This window comes from Sinohyriopsis cumingii, chromosome 6 (genome assembly GCF_028554795.1).
Source record: "Sinohyriopsis cumingii isolate HCF-2022 chromosome 6, ASM2855479v2, whole genome shotgun sequence".
Classification (NCBI taxonomy): domain Eukaryota; kingdom Metazoa; phylum Mollusca; class Bivalvia; order Unionida; family Unionidae; genus Sinohyriopsis; species Sinohyriopsis cumingii.
The window spans coordinates 132,840,890-132,855,595 of NC_142966.1; the positions used below are offsets into that span (position 1 = coordinate 132,840,890).

At 37.2% G+C, this 14,706-nt stretch overlaps 1 protein-coding gene across 3 annotated transcripts in view; it reads left to right on the plus strand.

The window, feature by feature from the left end:
- Nucleotides 1-5,876, plus strand: part of LOC149798011 (uncharacterized) — a 43,986-nt gene extending 38,110 nt beyond the window's left edge. For all 3 annotated transcript variants that reach the window (XM_089963101.1, XM_089963102.1, XM_089963100.1), the window contains exon 8: nucleotides 3,674-5,876. In XM_089963101.1, coding sequence (XP_089819227.1) covers nucleotides 3,674-4,294 — 621 coding nt within the window. In that variant the 3' untranslated portion in view covers nucleotides 4,295-5,876. The remainder of the gene's footprint in view (nucleotides 1-3,673) is intronic.
- The last annotated feature ends 8,830 nt before the right edge of the window (nucleotides 5,877-14,706 follow it).

A 14,706-nucleotide genomic window follows, 5' to 3' on the forward strand; every position in this document is an offset into this window, starting at 1 on the left:
ACATCCTCTTCCAAGAGGGATTTGCTGTCTAATCGGGATAAGTCAGAAACCTTACAGAAGATCAGGAAGCTACTCGACAATGGACCAGTATGTACAACCCAAATTAATTTTAAGTTGGGATTGGATTTTGGTGAGAGTTTCGCAACTCATTGCATAACTCAGTGTGGTGGTGGATTTGATTCTACTGAGCTGCATTTTCTTTAGCCCTCTGTAAATGGCCCTGCTAGCCTAATGCACACCTTTCTGGATGTCTAAATAAAACAAAAGTATGATTCCAAGCAGAGTGTTGTTTTTCATGCATCAGTGGCGCAACAAACTATGGCTAACAGCAAAGAATCACATAGGAAATCTCCGGCTGTACATTTAATCGGCACCGACACAAACTTGTACAGTTATAAAGCCCTTGTAGTACCCAACTTCGACACGGCTACTTGCGTCAAAACTTGCATTTCCACATCAACATTATGGAAATGAAAGTCATGAATGTTTTTCATTTCCTCAAACAATGGGGGACCAAATAACCATACATATGCATGCTTGTTCCTCTTCTTATGTGCTTAGATAAATATAACTGCTCAGACCAGACATTTTTAGGCACGCTTAATGTCCCTGCAGGCTCGTTTCCAAGAACAAGACAGACTCTTCACACATAATGGTCCATGCACAAAACGACAATTGAATTGATCTTGTCACTTTGCTGTTGCCCTATGATATATGTATCAGTGACAACACGGAATGAAAAACTGACTACCTTTATCTCACTAGTCCCGAACCTAGATGCATGGGCTGAAGATGATGTGGATGCACCGTGAATCAGCTTGTAATGGTTGGGGGACGTCTGAAGCTGGATTATATTTAGCAATAATAGTTACAGGCATAATTGTACCTTTATCTTTTACTGGTATTCGTAGTGCGGTAGATATTGATGCACAGCCTTTTTTTGTTTAAAACAAAATTCGAAACATGATTAAATATTAACATCGCCTATCACGAAGATGATCAATAGTGATGATATGAATATATAAGTAAAACTGTCTGTGAATGGGAAATAAATTATAAGGAGTTTTATTTTGATAGTAAAATTATTCAATGAAAACAAAGAAATTAAATTAACCAGAGGAAATAAATACAATTCAAAGAGAACGATATCATAGAAAAATTCACAGGGAGAAATACGAATTAAATTTTTTTAAAGCGCTAAGTAAATGCTTCTATTTGTCTGCACTCATCTGTTTCTCTATGAAGTTAGAGTGAGACGCAGAGGACTGTGGATCTGTTGCATGATAGCTGTATTACACTCGATGGACTCCTTGATAATGAAACCTATTTTGTAAACCAGATATGACAACATACATTACAGATTATCCATTCATTACAGATACTAATACTCATTGTTAAGAATTACACTGTTTGCGATGAACTAATAAGCAATGCATTTTACTACTTTATTGACTGGAACTTGTATACAGGAATATACTAAATCTGGTTTTTGAAACAGAAACATTTATATTTTTTGGAAATGAACTCAACTGGAACAATTATAAAGAAATTGAAAACACTTAAATAGAACTTTATGGCGCCGAGACTGAGAAGCTGGTGAATTAAATTATCACAGCATTTACCATTCTGAAAAAGAAACATTTATATTTTTAGAAATGAACTCAACTGAAACAATTATAAAGAAATTGAAAACACTTAAATAGAACTCAACGACGCCGAGATTGAGAAGCTGGTGAGTTAAATTATCATAGCATTTACAGAGCTGAGCATCAACTTTTTTTTACCATATTATAGTTGCGGAAAATAATGTCTCAACAGAGATAATTTGCAAATTAAACAATTCATTTAAATGTCAGTTTTGTTAACTTTTAGAGTAAGCTACCTTGTGCTCTAGACAGCACTAAAAAGATCGATTTGGCCAAGACAGATTAGGACCAGATCAAAGCTGTTCAATTCAATGAAAACCGCAAAAACACTTGACCCCTTGAATGAAAGACTGTTGACAAAGGTGTCGTTAGTATTTAACATCCTATACAGTACTTATTCTCGATAGTGTTGAAGGTAATTTGATTGCAACGATCTTGATAGTGAAGCAAAACTTGTTTGCACTTGTTCAAGGTGTTAATGAACATGATGTTTAATTTGGTGACAAAATAAGTTTTGTGCTACAGTGAAAAGAAAGCCTGTGTTCACGGTCGCTTGTCTGGGTAAAACAAAATGCGACTTCGGCACTGATTTTATTATTTGTCATAGATATATAAAAAGTTCCGTAAATACATACCTCCTCATAAGCATGGAAAGATCTCAACAGGATCCAGAATATTTTGTTTGTACGAAGTAGTTTCTGAATGTTTAGTATAAACGTAAAATGAAACGCTAACATTGATTTGGGTAGAATGCTTGTGAAGTCATAGTCATATCTTTTGAACCCAGTTGTATTTTAGTTCATAAACTGTAACATTTTCAAGACATACAAAGATTTATGCTTTCCTGTTTCCCTTAGGACAAATATTTTGAACAATGTATAATATATGCATAATTGAGATAGATAAGATTAGGCGCTGACAATGCACAGTATAATGTCACTGTAGTAGTACATATAGTGATGTAAGGAAAGACATTGTCCATTTTATCATTGCACTATCCCTCAGGTTTCCAGATATTTGATATTACACTTGACAAATCAACAAGGGTTGTACAATGTGGAAAGCACGATTAGAAAACGGAAAACATTTGCTTTCAGTGCAGTATGTTTGCATCCGCATCAGCTGGATGATTAGTAAAGAATGAATACAGAAATGTACTGGCAATCCTCTAAAACTGCACCACTATCAGATAGAATTATTGCCAACGAGCTTTCACTAAAATATTTCTTATGATATCTAGTTATCAGTAAAATAAAAATGTGTCTGCTCAGACCTCCGGCATAACGCATATTGTGACCATCATGAAAATCTTGTCGTGGCTTCTTCCCGTTAAAGTATGGTCTTACCGACATGCGTTTTTACTAAATCACATCTAAATCACATTTTAAAGTCACCAGCCAAAAAGCCTTGTTTATGAAAAAATATTTGAACACCGATTATATGATTGGATGACTTTCATTTTCTTATTATTTTTTTTTTGTCCTCTTGCTGGTCGTGGACATTGTTGCGAATTAATGGATTTATACTAAGAACAAAAAAAAGCGGAAACAAGCAAGTTTGTAAAGTTCAAAAATTAATTTATTTCCCTATCAAGCAAAATGAAAATTTAAAAAGTACTTACAGAATTGTGAATTAAAACCCAAATAGACTTAAGAGTTTAATTACAAGTCCAAAGTATAAAGTATTCCGAATGAATTTCAGCGGTGGTCCGAATGAATTCCATATGTTCTTTAAAAGGTGTAGGAATTCATTATATACAAAGACTAACATATTTTGCCGTATTTAAATTTGTCAGTGTAACTGTTCTAGTCATATCTTCATTACGACTGCATTTGTGTGTTCCTTTTATTGATTATTTTTGTTGCAACCAGAATGAAATTCTATTACTCCCTAAACATAATGATGAATGCACGGTATTTTCAGTTATATATATATGCTTTCCCTGACCCATATGTTTACCATACAATTATCACATCACAAATAGTTTGGATTTATTTTATTTGTAAAGGAAAATGCCATACTTTCAGGCTTATGTAAAGAATTTAGCAGGATGGAATGAAAGGACATATATGAAGAAGGAACAGGTGGACGTTTACTCAAAGAAGTGCTTCCAGTTCGGTTGGCTGATGTCCATACAAGATCCACCTGTCGTTTTCTCTAAAGATCCTAAAAGAGGTTCATGTTTTGATACCAACTTATACAAACTTTATATGCATTCTGGTGATAAGTTTGATTATGTGGTATGGCCAGCATTATTGCTTCACAACGACGGCCCACTCCTTGCGAAAGGTGTTGCGCAGCCGTGTTCAGCACCTGAAGCAAACTCTACCCCCACTGTTTGGAGATCCACAACCAAAGATGACAATTCGTTTGATGGAACGAGTCAGGAGAAAGACAGTGATTCAGCTTCTGGTTCTGATAGGATGGATAAGAAGCAGGACGGATATCAAACTCGGGGTGAAGGTGCACTATCGTCAAAGCCAGGTCCTCGTTTGAAGCTTTCTCAGACATATTTAGCAGATGGAAGAAAACATAAGGCTTATTCGCCCAAGCCCATTTCACCAAATGATACACAGGACTCGGAGCTAAATAAAAAATTTCAAAGCATGCGTAATAAATTTTCCAAAACATTCAATGATCACGTATAAATACTTCACGAGCGAGATCTCCGAGAAAAATGTATGGAACATTCAATGTTCATTACGACACCTTTTATATCAACCAAACCTTTGGCAATTGAGGGATTTGTAATCGTTGCTATTGGCCAAACCTTCATAGGTCGATGATTTATTAATTTAATATATATCATAATCGTAATGTGCATACCAATCATACTTGGTCAGATTCCATCATGTTGCAGACATTTCCTGGCAGGACTTTTTTCTACATATATTTAATGTGTACTAATTAATCCGGTGTTGATCTATCTTGTGCAAAGTTTTATGCAAATATTGTCGCTAAGAAACTAACTTCATTAATTTTACTTATGTGACTTAAACTTAGTTCATGAAGGTATATCAAATTCCGATCACGCCATGTATATATAATTTTCTAAAAACAACTATCAGCATAAAATATGTAATGGAACTAACAAACCCGCCCCATGCACTTTTGAGCTTTAGTGGTAAAATTAAATTGCATTTCATCATATCAATATGTACAAAGCCGTGTTATTTCCAAAAGTAGGATCATTAAAATGGATGGGATTAATTCAGCACGTACTGAAAGAATATTTCATAAACTATAAGACTGAGTGAAAGAGTTTACATTATCTACTGTTCCATTCAGCCTTCTTCTCTTTGTTCAGCGTCAACCGCTTTCATTAGTTACAATATGTGATCAATTGATCATCTGAAATACCAGGTCCTCATCTTCGCAGCGGTTTAGAACAATCATCATGTCAGTAAAGGTAGCAAATTCTAAGTGTTTAGGTGCATTACTGTCCCGCTTCTCCAGTCACTTCACACCAACCTCAATTACAAGTAGGTAGCACAGGTACATTTTTACCGATCGGAGAATACAGGGGACCCAAAATGGGAAGAATTTACCTGTTTGCGAATGCAGCAATGTTTACCTACTAAATGAATTCTTTCTTTAATTATTAGTATTTTTATTTGCAATTATAGCAATACTACTACTACTACTTCTACTACTGCTGCTGCTGCTGCTACTACTACTACTAGTACTACTTTTACTAATAATAATAATTAGAATTAGCATTAGTATTATTATTGTTCTATGATCATATTTGCCGTATTGTTTCATATTTTTCAACTTCTCACTAATTTTATAATCAAGAATAGTAATTAATTGTATTAATCTGTTTATGGACCTTCTGATGGTACGTCAGGTTTCTGTTAATAATCATTGCATAACATTTGTTTTGTCTGTCAGTAATGATGCTTTTACTAGCGTTCTTCCTCGCTTGTATAATCGATTACATTTTGTAGAGAAAGTTTTATTAAAGCACTCTCATTTGAAATAATGTATTTGCCTAAGTGTTATATCTTTGTATTTTAATATCATTTTCTATTCGCAAATTTGAGCTTTTGCTTCAAAATGACTTTTGTACAATGAAGAAGCCTTTGTTTATAAATATTGGTAATAATGTTGACACATAATTGCAATTTCGACATATAAGAATGCAAAAGATGATCAAAGTTAACACTTATGTCTGGATGAAGCTCTACTGAATATAACAAGAAGCTATAAAAGATCTTAAATTCAAAATTTGTTATTATTGTTTTGTTTTCTTCTATAAATTTGTGTTTCAAACATATAATGGCATTACATATACTAATTGTATTTTCTCTACGAATGAGTGTATATGTGTATTTCACGAGCTATCGTTCTATCGATGTAGTCGTATCGATACACCAATAGAACATTCATTAAAGATCTTTTCAGATTATTCTGTTTTCATTTCAGAAAGAGATAAATGCACTAAATGCAAGAAGGTTAAGACGAGGGAGGATACATACAAGTCCTCTTTAGCATGTACCAAAAGTATTTTATTTCTTCTCTGTTGCGTGCACACTATATAGTCGGAAGAATCTTGGCGTACAATTGTAAAGAAAGTGCTCTGTTAATGACCCGTGCAATCAGGGCCATTGCCCCCTAGGCGTATTCAATGTCCAATGAGCTGACTGAATTCGAAAATCTTGATATGAGAGAACGTGCCGCGTGTTTGAGTCCCAATGTCGCTCACGCCACATCATCGACAAAAAAGAAGCAGAAAATGTGCAAAAACCACGAACGGCAAGTTAAGGCAGATCATCGACCTGACTTGCCTCGATCAATGCATTACTGATCCAAAATTCAAGAAGGAGACGTCGAGAATGATACTCTTCTTCATGACAAGGGACAATTATGACGTCAGTATCGATCAGACCGACGTATAATTTCCCGCCTATATCCACCCCACGTCACGTAAATTTATCCGTTTTGTAATCGCACACGTTTTATCAGTTCCAGGTGATAACCCTTGGCTCAGACATCACTCCCATGGTTTTTACCAAAGTCATGGATTAGGTCGTCAGCCTGTTCCGGTCGACTTCATCAACAGTGAAGGCGGCGTACTTGGGCGACATTCTTTAAAAACATACGGTACGGTCTGTTCTCCTCAAGGACAAAAACCATTTCCTATTGTTTTCGGATCATTTAGGTCTTCTAGTAACTGAGAAAAGTCTGATCATATCAATGCCATCGTTTTATCCATCTGGATGTAGAGTTTCTCACAAGCCTCAATCTGGTACCGCTCCCAGGCGTTCGCTTAGTCCGGATCGTCGAACTCGTCGAATCTGTTTTCAACAGGAGGGTTGTCTCAACGACAGGAGAGTTCTTGCAACTCTTCGGACTATTAAATGCTGCGGCGGGCTTGATTCCCCTCGGCCTTGCTTAAATGTGTCCCCTGCAGATGACCTTGCTAGCCCAATAGCGCCTGACCCTTTCTAAGTCATTCAATCCAACAATCATGATCATGCACGAGGGACGATCATTCCTGCATCAGTGGCATAATCCACATAAGCTCACCAGCAAAATTCCTCCATAGAAACACCAAGGACAAATGATAGTATGTACAAACACCAATAACGAACTATTATGGTATTCATCTTCTGCAGGATTTCCAAACTGTCAGTGCCATAAAGGAGCCAAAGTATCAGCCTGTCCACTCCTCATTATCCTTTTGCAAAATGAACAATGCCATCAACGGCATTTTAGGTCTGGAATTTTGGACTCTCAAAAAAACATGTGTAGTGACGACCTTCCTCCTCAACCAGGAGCACACCGAAGCACCAGAAATGTGCCTTTTCAATTTCTATTTTGGCCCACCCAACTCCATATGAATGTACACAGCCGGCACATTCTCAGCAGAACCGATGTCCGGGTAGGCGCTCTATACAGAAAAGGTCAAATCATTTATACTGAAAGGTATCCCCATCAATCAGCCTTCTTCGGATTTGTGCATTTTTGGGCCGTCTGATATTTGAGTGGAATCACATGTTGCCCACTTTTCTCACGAACGTTCCTGACCAAGAAGCTTGGACTGCAGACGCACTCTCAATCAGCTGAGAAGGGCTGTGGTCCTTCGGTTCACACAGTCTTGGTACCCAAAATATTCCAAACGTTGATAAGTTCAGAACTGCAAGATAAATATGATTTCCATCTCAGATGGGACAAGGTCTTGGTCACCGACCTATTCAATCTAGCGACAGATCTGCCCAGGAAGATTACATCCAACCTAAATTTTTTCAACAACCGCGGTCGCAGATGTTCAAGCCTTCCTGGACCATCCTCTTCTTCATGTTTTGCTCTTGGCCAGGCAGAATTGCAAAGGCAATATATAATCCGTGGATTGTAGCGAAAATCTCACGAACAAGAAGGCACTCGGACTTTTTATGAGGGAAAGTGGTGTGTCTCAGAGACTGGTGCGGAGTCAATTGCATAGTCCCTTTGAGTGCATCAAACACTCATCTGGGTGATTATTTTTATCTGGCTCTTTGAGAAGAAATAATTGACCCCAATTACAATCACAGGCTACCGTGCCATATCTGACACATTCCTGCATCATGGCAGATGTGATATTGGTTACGACAAATATGTGTCAGACGTTTTAGTCAATTATGATCTGAATCGACCAAATTTTCTCACCTTGCTTCCAAAAAAGAATTTGTTTTGGGTTTCAAACTGGCCCAATTTTGATAATTCTAGCATTTATCCCAAACTTCGCTGAAGTTACTATCCTACAAAACATATTTAATGATACATTAGCTTTAGCATGTAGGGTAAGCAAGTTAATTACCTTTTACGCTGACCAGAAGTATATTCAGTTCTGATCAGATAGTGTGGTCGTCCGCATGACGCAACAAGACTATGTTGCCAAAAATAGGTTACTGTCAGTCGGCAATCAGAGAGTCGTCTTACACTCCCTCTCTTCCACAGACATATCAAAAGAAGCAACCATGCAATACACTGTTCGACATCTCAAGCACTACTCAAATCGCACAGAAGTAGTGAATGGGGCCACCGTAGGGTCAAGGGGACTTTAATGTTATAAAAGGGTATATCCACTATAAGGTCTATGTGAATTTAACATGGGGAATTTTAACATGGATGGGACTGTAGCGCGTCAAGGGCAAATGAACATGGATGGGACGGTATAGCGTCAAGGGAAAATTAACATGGGAATATATCGTGGGACTGTATAGCGTCAAGGGAAATTGAACATGGGAGATGGAGATAACACAAACAGACAAGAGACAAGCACTCATACAACATGAGAAAAAGAAATTGGGGAGGCAAGAAAGTCATTTCTTTTCGAGACCAATGAGGGGCCCTGAAAAGGGCCTTTGGCTTCTTCTTCTTCTATTTCCTCCACTTCTTCAGCCATCTCCTGACCTTGCCCACTATTCCTGTCTTCTTCTTCTTCTTTTGGGACTCTGGCACCCAGTCAGGGTGGCCCATGGCTCTTGTTCTGGATTTTGATCCAGTTATGGTTCAGCCTCTCACACTCTTCCTTTTTCTTTATATTTTCTCTTTCTTTTCTCTCCTTTAACCAACTTTCCTTGATCTTCTTCACTTCTACATCTATCACCTTTCTCATCTGTTCTTCCGCTTTCTTCAGTTGTTCACGACCCCTTTTGACAAAGGGCCACTCTGACCATTGCTCTATCTCTTCCAAATAACATCTGACTTCTATTACTTTATCCATAGCTTCTTTTATTGTCCCCACTCTGACCTAGGGGGGATTAATTAATCCTCTAAACATCTTCACTTCTTCTATTATCCCCTCTATCATCTCCCTGGCTAATTTCAGTTGGTTAATATAGTCAAGGCTCTTTGTTAACATCCATTCTCTTTCAATTCTTTGAACTGCATATTCACCATCCACCATCCAAAAGTAACTATTTCTTAAATCATTGAACAAAGCTGACACTGCCATCTTCTCAGCTTATTGCGTAGAATGGCGCGAACGACGAAGGCTTTGAGTATTTATATCTAAAGCACGGACGTGAAGGAAAACATCCCCTATTTTTTCTCTTCTCATCTTATTTACTATCCACACAGAGGTGAGGAGACAAATAACTAGCCAAATCAAACCCAAAATCTACCATCCACACATGGGAGAAGCTCAAAAAAAAACCCACAATCTACTATCCACACACGAGAAGAAGCCAAATCAAACAAATTCTACCATCCACATACGCCAAGAAGCTAAAAACTTAACCACATTTTACTATCCACACACGCCAAGAAGCAGAAACAAACCCACCATTTACTATCCACACGCGCGGAGATGCCAAATCAAACCCAAACTATACCATCTACACACGGGAGAAGCTAAAAACAACCACAATCTACTATCCACACACGAGAAGAAGCCAAAATCAAACCCAAAATTTACTATCCACACACGCTGAGAAGCAAAAACATAACCATAATCTACTATCCACACACGCGGAGATGCTAAATCAAACCCCAAATCTACCATCCACACACGCCTAGAAGCAGAAACAAACCCACCATTTACTATCCACACACGCGGATATGCCACATCAAACCCAGACTATACCATCCACACACGGGAGAAGCTAACAACATAACCACAATCTACTATCCACACACGAGAAGAAGCCAAATCAAACCCAAACTATACCATCGACACACGGGAGAAGCTAAAAACATAACCACAATCTACTATCCACACACGAGAAGAAGCCAAATCAAACCCAAAATCTACCATCCACACACGAGAGAAGCTAAAAACCTAACCACAATTTACTATCCACACACGCCAAGAAGCAGAAAAAACCCACCATTTACTATCCACACACGCAGAGATGCCAAATCAAACCCAAACTATACCATCCACACACGGGAGAAGCCAAAATCAACCCCAAAATTTACTATCCACACACGCGGAGATGCAAAATCAAACCCAAAATCTACCATCCACACACGCCAAGATGCAGAAACAAACCCAGCATTTACTATCCACACACGCGGATATGCCACATCAAACCCAAACTATACCGTCCACACACGGGAGAAGCTAAAAACATAACCAAAATCTACTATCCACACAGGAGGAGAAGCCACATCAAACCCAAACTATACTATCCATACACGGGAGAAGCTAAAAACATAACCACAATCTACTATCCACACACGAGAAGAAGCCAAATCAAACCCAAAATCTACCATCCACACCCAGGAGAAGCTAAAAACATAAGCACAATCTACTATCCACACATGAGAAGAAGCCAAATCAAACTCAAATTATACTATCCACACACTGGAGAAGCATAAACATAACCATAATCTACTATCCACACACGCAAAGAAGCCAAAAATCAAACCCAAACTATACAATCTACACACGAGAGAAGCAGAAACATAACCATAATCTACTATTCACACACGCGAAGAAGCCAAAAATTAAACCCAATAATATACTATCCACACACGCAAAGAAGCCAAAAATCAAACCCAAATTATACAATCTACACACGAGATAAGCAAAAACATAACCAAAATCTCCTATCCACACACGCGAAGAAGCCAAAACATAGCCACCAATATACTATCCACAAACGTGAAGAAACAAAACAAACTCTTACTTTACAATCCACAAACCCAATTATATACTATCCACACTAAAACTAAACATTCATCTACTATCCACACACGCGGAGAGGCCAAATCAAACCCCAAATCTACTATCCACACACGCCAAGAAGCCAAATCAAACCCAAACTATACTATCCACACACTGGAGAAGCAGAAACATAACCATAATCTACTATCCACACACGCGAAGCAGCCAAAAATCAAACCCAATAATTTAATATCCACATTCGCGAAGGAGCCAAAACTAAACACCAATCTACTATCCATACACGCGGAGAAGCAAAACATAACCACAATCTACTATCCACACACGCGGAGAAGCCAAATCATAACCATAATATACTATCCACACGCGCGAAGAAGCCAAATCAAACCCCAAATCTACCATCCACACAGAAAGGAAGGTTAAATAACCACACACTCTACTATCCACACAAACGTACGTGAGCGCTTACAAAACCCAATAATCTACTATCCACACACGCGAAGAAGCAAAATTATAAGCATAATCTACTATCCACACACGGGAAGAAGCCAAATTAAACCCATATTCTACTATCCACACAAGATCAGAAGCAAACAACTAAACACTCATTTACTATCCGTTTAATATTTGATGTGACAAGAAGAAATGGTGCAATACGCAACAAAGGGATTGAAAGTTTACACTCCAATCTGTCTGCACTGCAATGGTAACAAAGCTCTTGTGTTGGTATTATTTTGCCACACTACTTTAGAAACCTGGAATCTCCACTATATCATTAGACTCAAACCTTTTCACTAAATAAAATATTTAACAAATTATCTTTCTAGTTTTAGAATAGAGTGTGGTGCAGGTTTCAACCAGAGAGGTCAGCTTTGACTCCCTAGAAGGGGCTCTGAGATTTGGAATCTTCACTACAAGTTTAGACAATATAAAAACATTTGGAGTTTAAAAAAATTATTGAAAAGACTATTTAATAATTTCAATTTTAATTTTCTTTTTTCTTTTTTCAACAGAATATAGTGGAGATCTCAACCAGAGAGGTCCAACTTTGGAAACTTGGGACTTCCACTATAACTTCAGAAAAAAACTTAGAAAAAGAACCTGATTTGGAATTATATGCTTATTTTTTTGGGTATAGTAGATAGGAAGAAAACTTGTAGATTTGGACTAGATAAGCCGTCCGATCATTCAGCATACAAAACATTATACGTATATACATACATACATATAAAAAAATTAAAAAATAAAAATTAAAAAAAAATTAATTAAAAAAAATTGAAAAAAATTGATTAAAAATTAAAAACACAAAGAATTTTTTAATTATCACAAATAACACAATACGGACAGAAAGACTGTGGCAAAGTCGCTTCAAATAATCAAAATAACTTTAAAAGTGGAAGGAAATTAACCCAGGGTCGTAATAGCCTTTGGGTTAATAATACAACCCCAATCCGAAGTAAATGGTGGAAATCAGGCCCACTGTCAGCCCGGACAAAGGGAAGAAATTACACCTTTTAACTTCGTGGGATAAAAATCTTTTCATAACGCATTATTGTTTTCTAACAACTACACGTACAGATCTCAGGGAAGGACGGGGGAAACCCACACCAAATACACTTTTAGAAAAACAGGTGTAATTTCTGTGCTCTAACTAGCCATACATGCTGGGATGGGACTAAGGAATGTCAACAAAGCCCTGAATTTACAACCAATGTGTTACACATTGTAAGTGACTTCATTGGCTAACCGATATTTTACACTTCTGTCTCTATTGATGTGAGTGTGCTTGTCAAAATGTTTGAGGAAGATTAAAAATGTTTGTCAGTTTCGAAACGCGAACCAGTAATGTGGCCGTTTAATATTTTATGTGGCAAGAAGAAATGGTACAATACGCAACAAAGGGATTGTAAGTTTACACTCCAATCTGTCTGCACTGCAGTGGTAACAACGCTTTTGCCACACTACCTTAGAAAACAAACAATGCATCACTCAATGAGATCGAGAGATTGAGAGAACAGCGGTGGTAAATCCAGTAGGATTACAGAACCAACACGACCAGTAAAGAAATAAATTTGTTTGATACCTCATGAAGATTATATTTTACAATCTAGTAGACCCAAAAGTGACTTGTAGAAAATGTAGAACGATGACATACACCTACAGTTACATTAAAGGTTTACGTCAATGGTTGCTATTTCTTTGTTATTAAATGTTCGTACAAACGATATGTGTGTAAGCGAAAGCTAACACACGCACGCACACGCATACAAGTGTTACTGCATTGGGTGACAGTAGAACGGGCAGTACTTTAGTCTGGATTGTTTTGAGAGATGGACAGATAGACTTAACATTACAGTGGAGAGAGAAAGAAAGAATGGTAAAGAAAAAACAAACGTAGGACATCATTTTTGGTTCCGTTATTCTTGCGGTATTATAGGACAAAGATTATTGAGACAACCATACATTCTATGTGAAATATGTTCCTTGTTTTCATTCATTCATCAATTTCATAAAAAGGTAATGTGATATTTATTGTCGACTGACTGCTTAACATTTGCTTAACCTATCTCAGATTTAAGATGTGTCCTGTGTTTCGCAGCACACGCTACAAACAATGTTTCAAAGTTTTCACAAATCTAAGAGTGGAGAAAGAAAAAAAAAAAAACAGCACCATAACGCTCCTTGTTCTATCCACAGTCTAAACTGAGAGAAAATAGGTCGAATATTGTTACATATTTTCTGAACGTGTGTTTTGGTTTTAGAATTCTGAGTTAAGCATATAGGCAGGGTTATAAAGTGCAATGTCACTCGCGTCATTCTTGAAAAAGCATTTGTTTGTTTCCTTTCTTGAAAAGGAAACATATTCTATATTTGGACGGGAATTAGGACAAAAAAAAACAATAATTAGGATAACAAATTACATTACAAAAACAATGATGGCCTGTGGCCAATTAATAACAATTACAAAATAACTAACATAGGCCATCATAACCGATAGAATTATTTAAAATTAAAAAATTATGGACTAATTAAAGTCAGTAAAAAAATCACTTGATATCTCTCACAAATTAAATATAAAATGGATTTACCCCCCCCCCATTAAAAACAAACAAACATATAAATGTAATATGCCGTTAAACACTAATACATTTGCATGTGTTTATATACCAAATACCAAACAGGGAGTAGGGGTCAGAAAGGGGCCTTGGTATAGCGCTTATTACGAGCGCTAACGCAAACGCAGGCTAAGACCTCGTTCCCACCCTGATCTTGGAGGTGGCTAATATATCGTTAAACACTTATTAGTTTGCATGTGTTTATATATAAATATCAAACAATCCTTAGGGAATATTCTCCTTGCCTTTAAATATACAAAAGGACAGGGTATGTGTATGGGGAAAGTAAGAGGCAATGACGTAATGGGTCTATATCACATGGCGCCAC